The 17,429-nt window shown below is 51.6% G+C and overlaps 1 protein-coding gene across 1 annotated transcript in view; it reads right to left on the bottom strand.

Annotated features, from left to right (window-relative positions):
- SLIT1 (slit guidance ligand 1) overlaps positions 1–16,999 on the bottom strand; it is a 168,250-nt gene extending 151,251 nt beyond the window's left edge. Inside the window, exon 1 of the mRNA XM_030334219.1 lies at positions 16,803–16,999. Coding sequence (XP_030190079.1) covers positions 16,803–16,999 — 197 coding nt within the window. The remainder of the gene's footprint in view (positions 1–16,802) is intronic.
- Between the last annotated feature and the right edge of the window lie 430 nt (positions 17,000–17,429).

Below are 17,429 nucleotides of genomic sequence, written 5' to 3'. Positions count from 1 at the left end.
GCAGTGAGATGAGTCGTGTTCTGTCCCCCTCGCTGATGAGGAAACTGAGGCACAGACTGGTGAAGCAATTGCCCGGTGCCACGCAGCTAATTAGGGGTGGGGATCAAACCCAGGCCAGTGTGATTCCGTGCTCTTTCCCCCACATCATGACACCTCCTGCCAACAGACTCTGCCAAGCACACCCCTCACCCCAAGTGCTCATGAGAAACTTGGAGGCTTTGGATAGGAAACACGGGGGCCCTGTAATAAGACCCTGTGCTCTGCCTAAGCAGCCGTATCAGGGGGTCCCTGGCCAACTGAGCCAGTGGCTAAGAGCTTGGCCTTTGGAGCCAAACTGTCTGTTCCACCATCACTAGCTGTATAACCTTGGACACGTGGCTTAAATTCCCTGGGCCTCAGTTTCCCCATTTGTCCAACAAGGCTAAGGATAGCACTCACCACCTACAGGTGTGGTGAGGCGTACATGACAATATTTCTAAAACACTGAGAGCAGTGCCTGGCACACACAGGTGCTCTCTGGGTCGGTATTACCTGCTGTGAGTATTTCACTATTACCGCTATCGCTGTCGTGCCCCTCAAGGACCATGGCTCCACCGGGAGGGTGGTGCCCCAGACTCAGCTCAGGCTGAGGCCAGACGGGCAGCACCCCAACGAGCAGGGAGGAGCCAGCAGCTAGCCAGGCTCTGCAGGCCCCAGGATGCAAAAGTCCAGGGAAGAGGCCCTAAGGCCATTCTCTCTCTTCCAAAAGTGACGAGTGTGCATCTGCCCTTCTCCCCCAGGAGGAAATACACTCTGGAGGCAAGTGGCCCTGATTTCCATCAGCTCCTGTGTGGTCCTAACCTAAAAGAAAAACCTCAGTGGTGAACGATTTTGAAGAGAATCCTCTGAAGCAAAGTTACCAAGGTAAAAACAAAAACACACAAGGATTTCATGAATCCTCTCAGGAAACAAAACTCTGATCCCCAGCACCTGCGTGTTTAGTGATAAACTGAAAGAACCCCTGGGATTTCCTAGAGCTGCAGGAATAAACAGCCTGGGTCCCTCCCGGGGTGTTCTGGGGGTCCCACATGCCTCACAGCGTTTCTTGCCCTAAAACTCCACCACTCCTAGTGCTAGTTCCCTATGGGACCAGAACATCTTACAGGGCCCCAAACCTGCCATGGCAGTGAGGAGGCTCAGGCCACACTCCAAATCCCTTCCCGCCAGACCTCCAAAAAAATAAGCATGCAGCTCTGACCGTAGCTGAGACAGGCCTCTGGGGGCAGGGGGCAGGGAGTGGGGGGGGGGGCTGTGTACCCCGGCTCTGTCCTTTGAAATCTTACCCTGGCCAAATCCACGCAAGGAGCGCCTGCAGAGTCAGGAGACTTGAGGGAAGGAAGGATTTCCCTACCCAGCCAGGGCCCACACACGACAGGCTGAACTCCGCAACCCACAGGCCGCCCAGCTGCACACCCATGCCGTTGCGCCCGGAGGGCCTGGGGCCCCGCAGAGCCACCTAACAGGGCTCCCCACATTCCCTCTGGCTCCCCTCCAATCTGTTCTCCTAGCCACAGCCAGAGGGATCCTTTCAAGATGCAATCGGATCGTGTCACTCTCTACTTAAGCCCTTCAATGGAATCCCCATTGTTCTTGGAATCGAGACAAAATCTCTACCGAGAACTACAAGGCCCGCGCGGCCTGCCCCCCACTCCCCCTTCTGATTCGCTCCCTCCTGTGGCAGGGCCTTTGAACTGCCATCCGTTCTGTCTAGAATACTCCTTCCTCTTTGCCTGATTCCAAGTGTTCCTTCCAGCTGGTCAAGCTCCCTATCACAGACCTGCAGAACAGCCCAAACTCCTCCTCTGCAGCACAAACCAGATGGATTTGGGGGCTTCCTTGACTGGTGTCTCAGCCCCTGCGTGAGTTTATAAGCTCCCTGAGGACATGAACTGTGTCAGTTTTTTCTCACTGTTGTATCCTCAGGGCGTAACACAGTACATGGCACCTTATAGATGCTGCATTAAGTTACTGCTTGAATGCATGAATAGATTTGCATTAAAGTGGACATATTTCAAACAGCAATGGGTTGAGTGGGTTTTCCAGTGTTTCCCTGCTCCCCGCACCACAGGGAAAAAAAAAAAAACCTATCCTAAATAAGAATTACTCTCCCCGGGGTGCCTGGGTGGCTCAGTCAGTTGAGTGTCTGACTCTTGAATTTGGCTCAGGCCATGATCCCAGGGTCATGGGATTGAGCCCTCGGTCTGGCTCTGCACTGAGCATGGATCCTGCTTGGGATTCTCTCTCTCTCTCCCTCTCTCCCTCTCTCCCTTTCTCCCTCTGCCCCCCACCCAGCTTGCTCTCTCTCTCTCTCTCTGAAAAAAGAAAAGAAATGCTCTCCCTATCCAATCATTATGTTGTAAACCTGAAACTAATCTAACACTGTGTCAATTCTACTTCAGTTTAAAAATAAATGGGGGTGCCTGGGTGGCTCAGTCAGTTGAGCATCCGACTTCGGCTCAGGGCATGATCTCACGGTCCGTGAGTTCGAGCCCCGCGTCAGGCTCTGTGCTGACAGCTCAGAGCCCAGAGCTTGCTTCAGACTCTGTGTCTCCCTCTCCCTCTGACCCTCCCCCGTTCATGCTCTGTCTCTCTCTGTCTCAAAAATAAACAAACATTAAAAAAAATTTTTTTTTAAATAAAAATAAATAAATTTGAGGGCACCTGTTTGGCTCAGTTGGTTAAGCATCCGACTTCAGCTCAAGTCATGATATCACGGTCCGTGAGTTCGAGCCCCGTGTCAGGCTCTGCACTGACCTCTCAGAGCCTGGAGCCTGCTTCGGATTCTGTGTCTCCCCCTCTCCCTCTGTGCCCCTCCCCCCCTCATGCTCTGTCTCTCAAAAATGAGTAAATGTTTAAAAATATTTTTTAATAAATAACCAAATTTTTAAAACAAAAAATTTTTTTAAATTAAAAAGAAATGCTCTGCCCAAATGGACATCAGCCAAGAAAAGCTCCACGCACTGAGGACACTGCTGTGTTACCAACAACTTCCTATAGCCCACAGGTGAAGAGACTGATTTTTACTCAGCTGCTCTCATAGGAAAATTCCAGCCCCCAGGGCTTCAGCTGCTCTGTTCCTCTACTTCCTTCAACGCATCAGCACTTCTGCCACAGGGCCTTTGCCCATGCTGCTCTCTCAGCCCAGGACTTCCCACAACAGTCCTTCCCTCCTCACCTGCCCACCAACACATACACCTGACTGACTCCTAACATCCTTCGGGGCTTCAACTGAAACATCTGATCTAGACCACCTCTTTTATGTGTTCACTCAGCTCCCCCTCCAGAGCTGGGACTGGAATTTGGAGTTGTGTGCAATAATATGAGATCCTCTGTTAAAGGCCAGTCTCTCCTGCCAGGCTAGGAGAAGCAGAGGCCACATCTGGTTTGCTCCCTGCTGTACGCCCAGCACCCTCCACACAGTAGGTGTTCACTGAATAGAGTGAAAATAGGCTGATAAGCAATCCTGCCCACCGAGCCCGGCTGCTGCTGGCATAACTCAGCCCAAGCGCGGCACACAGTCCCGCCAGCTGGCTGAGCCTTGCCCATAATCCTCAGGCATCAGTGGGTCATGATCAGGAGGCTCCCCCAACACCTCCTGCCCCAGCAGAGACCACAGGCCTGGTACCAAGTGCTGGGACTGCCCTCCAGCATACAAGAAGTCAAGAAGCCCCAGGGACGAGTAGTCAGGGGCCCCATGCCAGGACAAAGATGCTGCTGGTCGCACTCTGCCTCAGGCTCCTGGGGACCCATCTTGCTTCCTTGGCTCGAATACTAGAAATATCTATACGATCACAACCAAGCCAACTCATTTAAGCCTCACGAGAGCATCTGGCTCACATTATGAGGAGACTGAGACATAAAGCCTTTGAGTAACTTGTTCAGGATCAGCTAGCTGGTAAGTAGGTTGAGGACGTAAACCTTAGCATGTCTGACTCCAGAGCCCAGATCTTTCTTTCTCTCTTTTTTTAATTGCAATAAAATACACATAATAAAGCTTACCACTTTAACCATTTTAAGTGCACAGTTCGGTAGTGTTAAGTGTATTCACATTGTTGAACAACAGATCTCAAGAGATTTTTCATCTCGGAAAACTGAAACTCTGTACCCATTAAACGATAACTCTCCATTCCTCGCCCCCCCTCCCCCACCGCGCCCTTGACCCTAGCAACCACCATCCTGCTTCTGTCTCTAGGAATTTCACCATTTCAGGTACCCCATATGAGTGGAATCATAATAGTATTTGTCTTTTTGTGACCGGCTTATTTCACTTAGCATTGATGTCCTCAGAGTTCATCCATGTTGCAACATGTGCCAGGATTTCCTTCCTTTCTTAAGGCCGAATTATATTCCAACTGTGTGTGTGCACCACGTTGTGTTTACCCAGTCATCTGTACATGGACGCTTGGGCTGCCTCCGCCCTTTAGCTGTTGTGAATAACGCTGCTATGAACATGTGCAAATATCTTTGAGACCCTGTTTTCAATCCTTTGGCCGCAGAGCCAGACGTGGACTTGCTGGATCATCTGGTAATTCTGCTTAATTGTCTGAGGGATCGTCAGAATGTCTTCCAGAGGGGCTACACCATTTTACATTCCCAGCAATAGTACACCCGGGTGTTTCCACACCCTCACCACCAATTGGTATTTGCTGGTTTTTTGATAGCAGCCCTTCTAATGGGTGTGAGGGGGTCAGGGCCCAGCTGTTAACCCCCATTCCATGGTGTATTCTGCTCTGAGGCATGAAGTCCACCCCAGTCTCTTCATTACCAAGGCCTGGACTTGCCCTCGCCAATCCCCTTCCCAGGTCTGGGGCCTAGCCCTAAAAGCACAGCCCTGCCCACCTCAGGCCCCTGAGAGGCTATCCACCAGCTAACGCTCTGACGCTGAGTCCTCCCACAACACCTCCCCACATCTCCACCCCCGACTCTGCTCACTGAACCCCCACCCTGAGGCTGGACACCTCCCTGTGCCGGCCTGCACTTGGGCCCACCCTGCAAACATGCGCAGGCCGGACTCAATCGCGGCCAATTTGCCTTCATGCTCCAGGGCTAAGCCCCCACAGGGGTTTCACAGGTGCTGAACGAACGTCGGATAAATGAGTGAATGAATGAAAGAAGCCAGGCCTTATTAAGATGCGTGGTGCAGTAGCCAGATTTTAAAGACTAAACACAAACACATCTCAGAGCCTCAAGGCTCAGGGACCCTGGACACCCCGCTCAGCAGCCGTCTGTGCCCCCAGGCAGGTGGTACGCCTCTCCAACCCACTCCTCAGCAGAGCAGCGATAACAGCTTCCTCCAGGGACAGTTGTGAGCAGAAAAGGGCAGGGGAGGGTAAAGCAGGGCTCTGAGCCCGGCCCGGGCTGGGGGCTTTCCGTGGTGACCACAGACCCCATCACAATTCCCCACTGCTGCTCTCCTTCTCTGACCTGTCTCCCCATCCCCAAGGGTCTGGCTCCTCATTTCCAGATCGCCCCCTAGCCCTCCATGCTCCGGTCCATCTGCCCCTACACTGCCGAGCCCACTCCCCCTCAGCGCTCCTGCCTGCTTTCCCCTCCCGCAGACTTCCTCACGGCTGACTCACTCCCAACCACCTGCCTTTGCCTCCCACTTCTCCCAGGAAACAGGCTGCCCAGCTTGGCCAGTGACCCACACCACAGGTCTAGAAGCTGTCCTCAGGCAGCCTGTCTGCTCTCCCAGGTGAAGCCCCCTCCCCATCTCCAAACTCCTTCTCCGGCGTGGCCAAGAAACACCTGGCCAGGTTCGGATCCACAAGCAGCCAGGAGCTCTTGTTCTCCACCTTCTCCTCCCCTGTTGCCTTCTTTTCCTCCTGAACCCACCTACCCCCGTTTTGAAAGTTTACTTATTTATTTTGAGATAGAGAGAGAGTGGGGTAAGGGGAGAGAGAGGGGGAGAGAGAGACTACCAAGCAGGCTCTGTGCTGTGAGCGCAGAGCCTGATGTAGGGCTCAATCCCATAACTATGAAATCATGACCTGAGCTGAAATCAGGAGTCAGACTCTTAACCGATTGAGCCACCCAGGTGCCCCCTCTTTTTTTTAATGAGATATATAATTGACGTACAACATTATGTTGGTTTTGGGTGTACAACACATTGATTAGATACCTGTATATATTGCAACATGATCAGCACAGTAAGTCTAGTTAACATGTGTCACCTCACATAGTTACATTTTTTTCTTGTGATGAGGACTTTTAAGATCTACTCTCTTAGCAACTTTCAAATATACAATACAGCATTTATTTTATTTTATTTACTTTGAGAGAGAAAGCGGATGAGGGTGGTAGAGAGAGAGAGAGAGAGAGAGAGAGAGAGAGAGAGAGAGAGAATCCCAAGCAGGCTCTGAGCCATCAGCACAGAGCCCAATGTGGGGCTCAATCCCACAAACTGTGAGATCATAACCTGAGCCAAAATCAAGAGTTAGACACTCAACCCACAGGGCCCCCCGGGCGCCCCTGGAATACAGTATTATCAACTGCAGTCACCATACTGTACTTGACATCCCAGGACTTACTGACTTTATAGCTGGAAGTCAGTACCTTTGACCTTCACCCACATCACCTCCTGCCATCTTACCGTGGGCGGAAGCTAAAGTCAAGCCTCATGAATCTTCAGAGGATGCACTTTCCTTACCAGGAAACCCAGTGCTTCTCTCCAAATGTGTTCTGGGCACCTCCTGCATCTGAATCGCCTGAATTGCCTTTGCCAAAAACCTGCTGAATCAGCACCTCGGGGATGGGTCTTGGAATCTGCATTTTATTTTTTTTTTTTTATATATATATGAAATTTATTGACAAATTGGTTTCCATACAACACCCAGTGCTCATCCCAAAAGGTGCCCTCTTCAATACCCATCACCCACCCTCCCCTCCCTCCCACCCCCCATCAACCCTCAGTCTGCATTTTATACCAGCTTCCCAGGAAATTCTTTTTTTTTTTTTTTTTTAAGATTTTATTTTTTGTAAGTAACCTCTACACCCAATGTGGGGCTCGAACTCACAACCCTGAGATCGAGAGTTGCAGATTCTACCAACTGAGCAGCCAGGCCCAACCACTGCCCCCCAACCCAGGAAATCCTTATTCCTGTTGAAGTTTCTGTTCCACCTCTTCCCCAGGAGGCCTTCCCAACTGTCTCTCCAGTCCACATACTCTACAAAGTAACCATCCCCTATCCCTACCCTTAAGGTCACCTTTTAAATGTAGCTGATTATTGGCAACTCAAACAGAAGAAGTAGAAGCCAGGTTCTCTTCTCCCAGCTCAGCCACCCTCCCCAAAGTTCACTCCAGTCCCAAGATCATTCCCCCAGGCTGGAGGCTTAGGGCCCCATGACCTTCTCATTAGCTCTCTCTGTACTTCCTGCCTCGGTCCAGTCCTGTTTCCTCCTGTGGCTCGGCCCCTGTGGCTCAACTCCATGAGGACTGTGGCTGTTGCGACTGGTACCGTAGCAAACTGCCACATGCTTAGGGGCTTAAAACAACACATATGTATTATCTTACAGCTCTGGATGTCCCTTTTGGCTCACGGCCCCTCCCCCACCCTCCCACCCCTTGCTTCCATGGTTATATCTCCTACTGAAGCTGTCCCTCCTGCCTCTCTCTTACAGGAACCCTGTGATGATGTCAGGGCCACCCTGATAACCCAGGATCATCTCTCATCTCAAGATCCTTAACTGCATCTGCAGACCCCCTGTGCCATGTAAGGCAACATATTCACGGTTCCAGGGATTGGAACAGGGACATCTTTGGGACCATTATTCAGCCCACCATGATGACTATATTTTCTAAAGCAAAGATCAGAACCATAAAATGTCTTGCCAATGTTTTTATTTTGTTAAACTTTTTTTTTAAGTTTTATTAATTTAAGTAATCTGTAACACCCAACACGGGGCTCAAACTCACAACCCCTCAATCAAGAGTCACATACTTTTCTGATTGAGCCAGCCAGGCACCCCACGTCTTGCTACATGCTTAAAAAAAAAAAAAAAAAAAAAACCAACTCATTGAACACATCTTTTTTGAGCACCTACCAGACAATGGGACTACAAAGATACATGAGACACAGCCCTGCCCTCAGGAAACTCAAAACCCAAGGTACCCATCAAACAAACCAGCTTCTTAAAAAGCAATAAAGTGCTCTTCCTTCCAGAAGAATTCCAATTAATAAATGTAGAAGGAATGAGGGAAATAGAAAATCAAAATTGCATAATAATGGTTGTAGGCAAGATCCATTAATGGATGCTAAAATTAGTAGGTAAGAATTTGAGGACAAAAAGTCTATGGCAGCCTCGACGTATCTCCCCCAAATATTTATTAACAGCAAATGTGAATTCAGTAATGTCACAGGGAAGAAAACAGGCAGACACTGTCTTAACCAAGAGATTAAGGTTAACATCACCAGCAATGAGACCTATCAGTGTCACCTACCACTGACAGGATGCACGGGGAAGGGCACACCATCCCTGCGGCATTCCTGCCAAAACTCTATTACCTCAATCCAATCAGGGAGAAACATCAGACAAAGCCAAAATGAAGAGCTTTCCAGAAAATAACTTACCAGTACTTTTCGGAAGTGCCCATGTCCTGAGAAGCAAGAAAAGACTAAGGAATTGTCACAGACTGAAGGAGACTAAGGGGAAATGACAACTAAACATCATGTGGAATCCTGGACTGGACCCTGGGATAGAAGAAGGACCCTGGGGCACCTGGGGGGCTCAGGTGGTTAAGCATCTGACTCTTGATTTTGGCTCAGGTCACGATCTCATGGTTCTTGGGATTGAGCCCCACATTAGGCTCTGTCCTGACAGCACAGAGCCTGCTTGGGATTCTCTCTCTGCCCCTTCCCTACTTGTTCTCTCCCTCTCTCTCTCTCCCCCCACCCAAAATAAATAACATGAAAAAAAAATTTTTTTAAGAAAAAGGACGCTAGAGAAGAAGTTGGTGAAATCCAAATAAAGTGTGTAGCTTACTTAATAGCCTTGTGCCAATGTTAACTTCTTAATTTTGATCATCACGCTATGGGTAAGAGAGATGTTAACATTAGGGGAAGATGGGGCACCTAGCTGACTCAGTAGAACACGCGGCTCTTGATCTTGGGGTTGTGAGTTCGAGCCACGCACTGGGTGTAGAGATTACTTAAAAACAAAATCTGAGGCACCTGGGTGGCTCCATCGGTTGAGCATCTGAATCTTGATTTCGTCTTAGGTCATGATCCCAGGATCATGGGACGAAGCCCCACGCCGGTCTCTGTACTGAGCATGGAGCCTGTTTGGGATTCTCTCTCTCTCTCTCTCTCTCTCTCTCTCTCTCTCTCTCTCTCTCTCTCTCTCTCTCTCTCTCCTTCTGCCTCTCTCCCTTGCTTGCATGCACACTCTCTCTCTCAATATAAGTAAGTAAATAAATAAATAAATATTAAAAATAAAATAAAATCTTTAAAAAAAGAAAAGAAAACATTAGGGGAAGCTGGGTGAAGGGTATTTGTACTATTTTTGCAACTTTCCTGTAAGTCTAAAATTATTTTAAAATACAAGTTGCTCACATTTTTGTTTTAAGAATAAAATCACAGCAGTGGCAGTGAAGCCACTGTCAACGGAAAAGCCAGAAACCACAGTGACCATAACCAAGAGACCTCCCCGCCACCAGCCGGTCTCCCCCTCCACACCAGAGCCAGGCAACAGGATGTCGTAAAACACTACTTTGCACTTGTCACCCTCCGCTCAAAACCCCTGGGGTAAGTGCTCAAAGGGTCTTTTCAAAAGGACACAGGGGCAGCCCGAAGGGGCTCCCCCAAACGTGGGACACACTCTGAGCGTCCAAATAAATAATGATGGGAACAACCCAAGGAACAAAATAATAATCCCTGAATCCATCCTGTTACAAACAGACAAACAGATGGAGGAAAAGGCCAAGTTCTTTCTTGCGGTAGAACGCCAGCTGATACGCAGAGAAGCAACGAGGATGCTAGAAGTGACTCAGCGACGGCTGCTAAAACCAGTGGCAACTGACGTCCCAACGTGACCCACTGAGGACACAATGCCACTTACGTAGCATAACCTGCCAGAAGTGCATAACCTGAGCATAATGATGAGGATGGAACGGATGAAGCCAGACGGAGGGACATTCTACAAAATAACTGGCCTGTCTTCTTCGAAACTGTAAAGGTCAAGAAAAGCAACAGGCTGAGTAACTAGTCCAAATTAAAGGAGACTACAGAGCTGTCACAAGTGAATGCCATGTGTAATCCTGCACACACCTTCTGAGAGCCACGGATGACATTGTTGAGGCAACGGATGGAGTGCAAACAGAACAATGGAGCAGATACCAGTACTGTAGCAATGTTCAGTGTTCTGATTTTGATGGCCGTATTCTCAGAAAATCCACACCACGCTATTTAGACAGAAAGACTTACATTTCAATGTAATCTTTTTTTAAAATATGTTTTCTTTTTAAGCAGGCGCCATGCCCAACACGGGGTTTGAACTCACCACCCCGTGACCAAGAGTCACAAGCTCCACCGGCCGAGAGAGCCAGGCGCCCCTCCAACCGAATCTTAAATAGTTCCAAAAAACAAAACTGTGCCTATGCATACTATATGATAGAGCAAACAGGGAAATATGAACAATCGAATGTGGATAACAGGCATATAGGAGCTCCTTATGCTTTTGTTGCAACTTTTGTACAAAATTGAAATTATAACAAAACAGAAAGTTACATGGAGCACCAAAGAGTCTTTTTGGGTGACGAAAATATTCTAAAATTGGATTGTAGTGATGTTTGCACAACTCTGAGGATGAAAAAAAAAACCACTGAATAGTAAAAGAAAAAAAATTTGTTTTAATAAAAAAATGTTATACACACACACACACACACACACACACACACACACACACTGCCTCTGATGGCTCCCTATTTCCCAGCCCCATGGCCTAGTGCCCATCCATTACCCTAACCTCCTATCTCAGAACTCACCAACACGAATGTACCCACCGGCTGGATCCGCTCCTTACTCTCCTCCCCAAATGTATGGCACTCACTTTCTCATGCCCCAGGTTCCCCTACCCTCGCTGCAGCTCGGCCCTTACCTAGGTCCTGCCCAGCCCTCAGACCCCATCAGCCCCTCTCCCCACCCCAGCTCCCGTCTCTTCATCTCTGACGCTGATGGACTACTTGTCCCAGCGTTACTCTAAACACTCTACACAGAGTATCTCATTCAAACTCAGCCCTGCAAGGTAAGTGTCATCATTGGCTCCACTTTATAGATGAAGTAACGGAGTCACTAGTGAGCCGGCGGGGATCTCTCAGGTGGTAGTTGATGGAGCCAGGATTCAGACTGAGCCATCCTCACACCAAAGCCAGCGCCGGTAGCCGATGTGCTTTAATCCCCATAGACATCTTCGCACACCTGCTCTTCTGCAGACAGACCTTTCTCGCCCACCAGCCTGCAAGCTCCCTGGGGAGCGGGTCCACACTCTGGACCTCTCATAACACTATGCACACAGCAGGTGCCCAACAGCTGTTTGTCCGCCACAGGCTGGGTTCCAGAAAGAAGAGGAGGGGGTTGCAAACTCCATCAAAAAGAGGAGCCCGTTCTCCACCCCCACCCCCTCACCCCCACCCCCTCCCCAGCACAGCCCAGCTCCCTGGCTACTGCCCAAGGCCCGGCCGTCATCTGCTCTGGGTAATAAGTATTTGTATGGCGATAATTACAGCATTTGGGGAGAAAATCCCATTAAGCAAGAGCCCTGCCGAGCTGCTAATGCCGGCACAGGACTGGAGGCCAAGCTCCTGTCTGCTTCCAATAATGCAGGAGCCTCCCGTCCCTGCCACCCTTCACCCGGCCCCAGAGAGCACGGCTGTCCCCCGCTCGCAGCCCCAGGCAGCCAGGACCACCGAGGACCAGCCCCCTGCCTCCGAGAGGGGCACGGAGGCAGGGGCAGTGTTCTCGGGGGCATCCAGAACACCAATGGCTACACGGTGAGGGAAGAGGGAGCGGGGCCATGCTGGGACCCAGAAATGAGTGGTGCCCCAGTTCCTTTCACGTCCTTGCAATTCTGTCACCTTGATAACAATAGTAATACTACCATTTATGGGGCACTTGCTGTGTGCTAGGCCCTGTGCAAAGTGCCACTCCCAGCACTGTCGCATTTAAATCCTCACAACCAGCCTCGCAAGCAGGTCTGCTATCGTCCCCACTTTGTAGGCAAGGAAACGGGGTGCTGAGGAGTCACGCCTTCTCCAGAGTACTTACCCCAGTTTGCCATTATGTGTTTATTCTCATATTGTGCCATTCATCTCTACCTCCCTTACTGGGCTAAAACTCAGGGAGAGACAGGTGGTTTGGTGTTCTGTCCGGCACTATTCACTCAGCACGATGCAGACACTCGATAGACAGCTATCTGTTGAATGAATTAATTAAGCCCCATAACTTGTCCAAGGTCCCCCCAGCTGCTGAGAGGCAGAATGGGGCTAAAATCCCAGGCAGTCTGGCTCCAGAGCCATGTCCTCACGCCATCTACCCTGCAGAGAATCCCTGCAGGCCACCACCCTGCTCCCTCCTGCAAACTGCAGGAGACAAAGCTGCCCAGGTCCAAGGAAGGAGCACTCTGGACAGCCAGACTCCAGAAGAGTCCCTTGCAGCACCACCAACACTCACGTGCTTACCTCCCAAGCTCTCTCCTGCCCCACCGGAATCCTCAAACCTTTGCTCGAGCTTCTCAAATAATAATAATAACATCACCCAGTTAAATCACAAAGCATTTTCACACAGCCCTGTGCCAAGCACACCACCAGGCCCTCTACGTGCATTCGCTCCCTTAATCCTCACCATCAACCTGCAAAGCTGTCATCATCGTCCCTTTTACAGATGGGGAAACTGGGTCTCAGAGCAGATGGAGTGACAGCACCAAGGGCCTGCCACCGGTCATGCAGAGCCCAGCAATAAGCCCAGAGCACCTGCTACTGGAGCCGCCAGCCCCACTTAGAGGCAGCCTCCCCTGCACAATGCAGGTCTCCGCTGCAGGAGACCACAGTACAGACATGGCTGTGGTCTGGCCCCCTGACCCCTCTCCATGACCACCACCCAACCGTCATTTGGAATTCCAAACAGGCTCCTGGCTGTCCTGGGAGGTCTTCCTTGGGCATGCCCACCCAGCCCCGTTGAATGGGGCCTCCAGATTCAGGGGGCCAGACCAGGAAAAGGCAAGGGCCCTCCAGGCCTCTGCAGCAGGCAGGGGAGCTAGGGCAGTGGACAAACTGGCCACGATGCAAGAGAACAGGCCCCCAGAACCTAACGAACAGCAGATCATGCTGGGCCCGAGGTGCGAACGGAGACCAATGGGCCTCCCCCAGGGCCTTTCCTGGCCTTAGCATCCTCAGGCCTCTCCTGTCTCTGCACCCTGCACCCACGAGGGCAATCTGTGACAAATCTAGAATGCAAGTGCCTGGGGTGGGTGGGAGAAGCGGTGTCCCGCATATTACACCCTCTTATCACACTCTCCTGGATGCTCTAGTCTAAAAGACTGTTTTAATTTTTAAAAACTCCAACTGAAAATCAAAGTCGTTGAGTAGAAGAAAAGACAATTAATAGCGGCCGTGGTTAGGTCCCTCTGAGCCTGAGTTCTACAAAGAGATGAAGCTTCCAGGCCTCCTCCACCACACCCCTAACCCTCACTCCGTATTTTAATTGTTCCATTGCAGCGAATTATTCAGCGTCCCTGCCTCACGCAGCCCGCCAGCCCCACAGCCCCTCTGGCTGAACCAATCTCCTCCACAGCTCTGGAGTCTGCATGGCCCTTTCCCAGAAGTCTCCGCAGCAAACCAATCTCTTCCCACTTGGGGGGACAGGCCCGGACCCAGAGTTACGGGATATGTGATCATAAAGTTGCCGGGTCTCATGAGCTGCCATAGAAACTGCCCAGAAGACAAAAGGCGAAGGCACAGCTGCACTCTTTCCCAATTTCACAGCCGCAGAAGCCACTGTCTCAGGCTCTGACACTGCACGACACCCCTATCGATTAGACAGGGCGTTTGCTACAGCTATTTTGGGTCTGCCGGGGCGCTCACCAAGGCCTCTTTTCGGGGTGTTCTATTCCTCTTCAAATGGCTCTTCAGAGGCCTGCCTGCTGCACAGGCTTTCACCGCCTGAGAAGTTTTGCACTCAGCAAAGACCACACTTCCCCCGGCTTCCCCCTGGTAAGTCACCCCTGGATTCCATCCCTGAAGTCCCCAAAGGAAAAATCCAGAGAGAGAGAGAGAGAGAGAGAGAGAGAGGACTTCCTGACTCTTCCTCACCTTCCCAACCTCAAGCCCTGTCACATCCCACTGGATGTGACACGCTGCAGCCCCGGGACAAAGCCGGTCCACTCAGCCATCAGGCTGGCACACGCACACCTGCGGGCCTTTTGCCCGAACGTTCCCTCTATTTGGGCTGCCTGCCATCTCTGCTTGGCATACTCTGACCCAGCCACTACTGGGTCCCAAAGTATGCTAATAAAATGGCCCATCCTCTGAGAAGCCCCTTCCCTCCAGAAGAGTGCTTCCCACCCCAATGCTCCCCACCACAGCCCCATCACACTGCCAGCCTGGCCCTCTCCCAAGAGCTTCCAGTTATGTGTCCCCTGCCTGGTCCTCTCGCCTGTATATCTCTTGAAGGCAGGGACTTACTCACTCCCTGCTGGAGCCTCAGCACCGAGGGTAGTTCCTGGCTCTGTTACACATTTGCTGAATTAAATAGAGACTTTTCTCCTGATCCTATCACAATAATACCTCTCACTTAGTAAACATAATGAACCAGGATGCTTTCCATATATGATCTTCGGTCCTCACAAAAACCATCAGCAGCCCCATTTTCTGGATGGAAAGTAACAAAGGCTCAGAGAAGTTAAGTAACTTGTCCAAGGTCACACAGCAACCTCAGCAGTTGAAGGCCCAACTCTCTTTTGCATTAGGAAATTTCACTTCCGTTCCACTCTGATAGCAAAAGAGTTCAAGAGTTCCTGAACGCCAAAACTGACACTGTCCTCAAGACTAAAGGTGGAGAGAAAGAGCAAGGAATGGGATGACTTCAGCATTCAGGTCCAAAAGCTAAGGCAATGGGCTACCGTGTCACAGACCTAGGCTGTCATCAGCATAACAGCTGCAAGAAAAATGCCCTGTGGATGCAGCAAAGGAACAGAGAATAGGTCCAGGACAAACAGGTGTGGAGGGCGACCCTGCAACCTCAGGGGTCCTCTGGGCAGATTCCTGACCCTCAGTCCCTCTCCATAGCCACACAGGGTAATGCACAGGCTGCCCCAAGGAAACCTGATTCTGTCCAACCTCTCCCCATGCCAGCATCTCTCCGCAGCCCCACAACACACATGTACACACACACACACACACACACACACACACACACACACACACACACCAATTCCTATCTAGATTGCATCTAGATTGCAAATTCTCTGAAACCTCCATGGGAATTTTTCAGACTCAGCCAAGAAGAGTCTGGGGCAAACGTGTGCTCACTAATTGCTGACCTTGGTACAGAGTTTGATCCAGGAGATAGCTCTCCCCAGGGTCAGATTTCTGCCTTTGGCCAGCTGGGAGCTGTGAAAATGCACTCAAGTTATCGAGATATGTACGCCTTTCCTGAGAGCCACTGCAGTTGCCCAGGAGTGTGGGGAGAAGGGGCAGGCAGGTTTCAAAGGAGCTGGCAGCCTTCTCCAAAGTCCAGTTCAATAATCTCCCGAAGCAGTCACCTCTGCAGGCAGCACAAAGACCCTGCATGTGACCAAAAATCTACACACATGGCCCATGTACAGGGACTCTCACAACCTCCCACTACTGAGGTGACACCACGGGTACTAGGAATTCACACAGACACACATTCTGCAGGAGAATCTGGGGAAACAAATTATATAGATCCATACACACACACACACACACACACACACACACACACACCCACCCTACAAAGCTCAGCCCATCTAGAAAGGGCTGAGTTTTCTCAAGAATTTAGAAGTAAGAGACAACAGGGGAAGATGAATTATTTTTAAATGACTTCATGGTCCATGTCTCCACTCCAGGCTCCCGACCCCTCAGCATTATCACACCTACCCTTTTCTGGGTGTCGATGTAATATACCCCAGGCCCCAAACCCAAATCCCTCAGGTCCCATTGTCTGCCTCGGTTAGGGATGGCTGGATGTGAGGTGGGGGGACCAATGCCTGACACCTGCAAGAGAAGAATTCTTAAGGCTCTGGGGCAAACAATGGGGAGGCAGGGGAAGACTGGAAACTTCAACTCCATCCCATCTTGCGGCCCATCACCTGCCTGCTAGCCCACAGAGCCCAGTCCACACATGCAGCTCAGACCACAGCCCAAGCCCCATGTGCCCAAAAGAAGACATGGTGCCTGGCAGTGCGAGGAGCTTCCCCCCTGAGTGCCAGGAAGGCTTGCTGGCACCAAGTCACAGGCACCCTGTAGGAATCAAGTGCTGGCACAGTGGTAATGGCCTGCCAGGGCTAAGGGCAGGGTGCAGGGGTGAGGATGGGAGCTGACAGCCCCGCCAGGGCCCTTTGAATCCCGGGAAAGGGAAACAGGGGTGCTGCTGGCTCCTGGCTCAAGAAGGACCGCGGCAGGCACTGACCCGTCTATTGGCCACAGAGCCGGGGCCCCAACGGTGCTGCCCCACCCCAGCCCTGAACTCGTCTTGGTGGGAGGGTAACCGCGGGGCTCCCTGAGCGCTGGGGATGGGGGCCGTACTCACAGGCGCTCCGTGTTCCGTGGGATGTTCTTTGGGATGGCCTGCAGCCCCGTGCCGTGGCAGTCCACCGTGGTGCCGGTGCAGGTGCAGAGGGCGGGGCACGCGGTGGCACCCAGGCGCCACGCGGCTGCCCACAGCAGCAGCCAGAGCTCGGGTCGGACGAGCCCCGCCGAGGGCCCCCTCCCGGGCGTCAGCGCCATGGTGCCCTCACCGCGTCCCGCTGGTGTGCCAGACGGCGGCAGCCGCTTACCATCCCCGTCCGGGGCGGCCTCCAGGTGCGGTCCCGGGGCAGCGCCACCGAGGAGACCGCGGGCTCCTACGCGATGCCCTTGCGGGCTGGGAGGCACCTTGCTCCTCCAAGCGACGGCGCCTGTGTGCGGACCGAGGGAGGGCGCCTTGGGCGGAGGGCGCTCGGCTCCTCTCCGGTTTCTCGCTGGCTGCGTCTGTCTCCCTCTCTCCCTCCCTCCAGCTCCCAACTGACTGCTGCGAGGAGGAAAATGGGCAGGCCCCGCGCGCGCACGCACCCTGCGCACACACACACACACACACACACACACACACACACGCACAATCACACACTCACACCCGCACGCTCGCTCCCACCCGGCAGTCATCCATCAATCGAAAAGC

Source organism: Lynx canadensis, chromosome D2, assembly GCF_007474595.2.
Source record: "Lynx canadensis isolate LIC74 chromosome D2, mLynCan4.pri.v2, whole genome shotgun sequence".
Taxonomy (NCBI): Eukaryota; Metazoa; Chordata; class Mammalia; order Carnivora; family Felidae; genus Lynx; species Lynx canadensis.
This window is presented reverse-complemented; position numbering and strand designations above follow the sequence as displayed.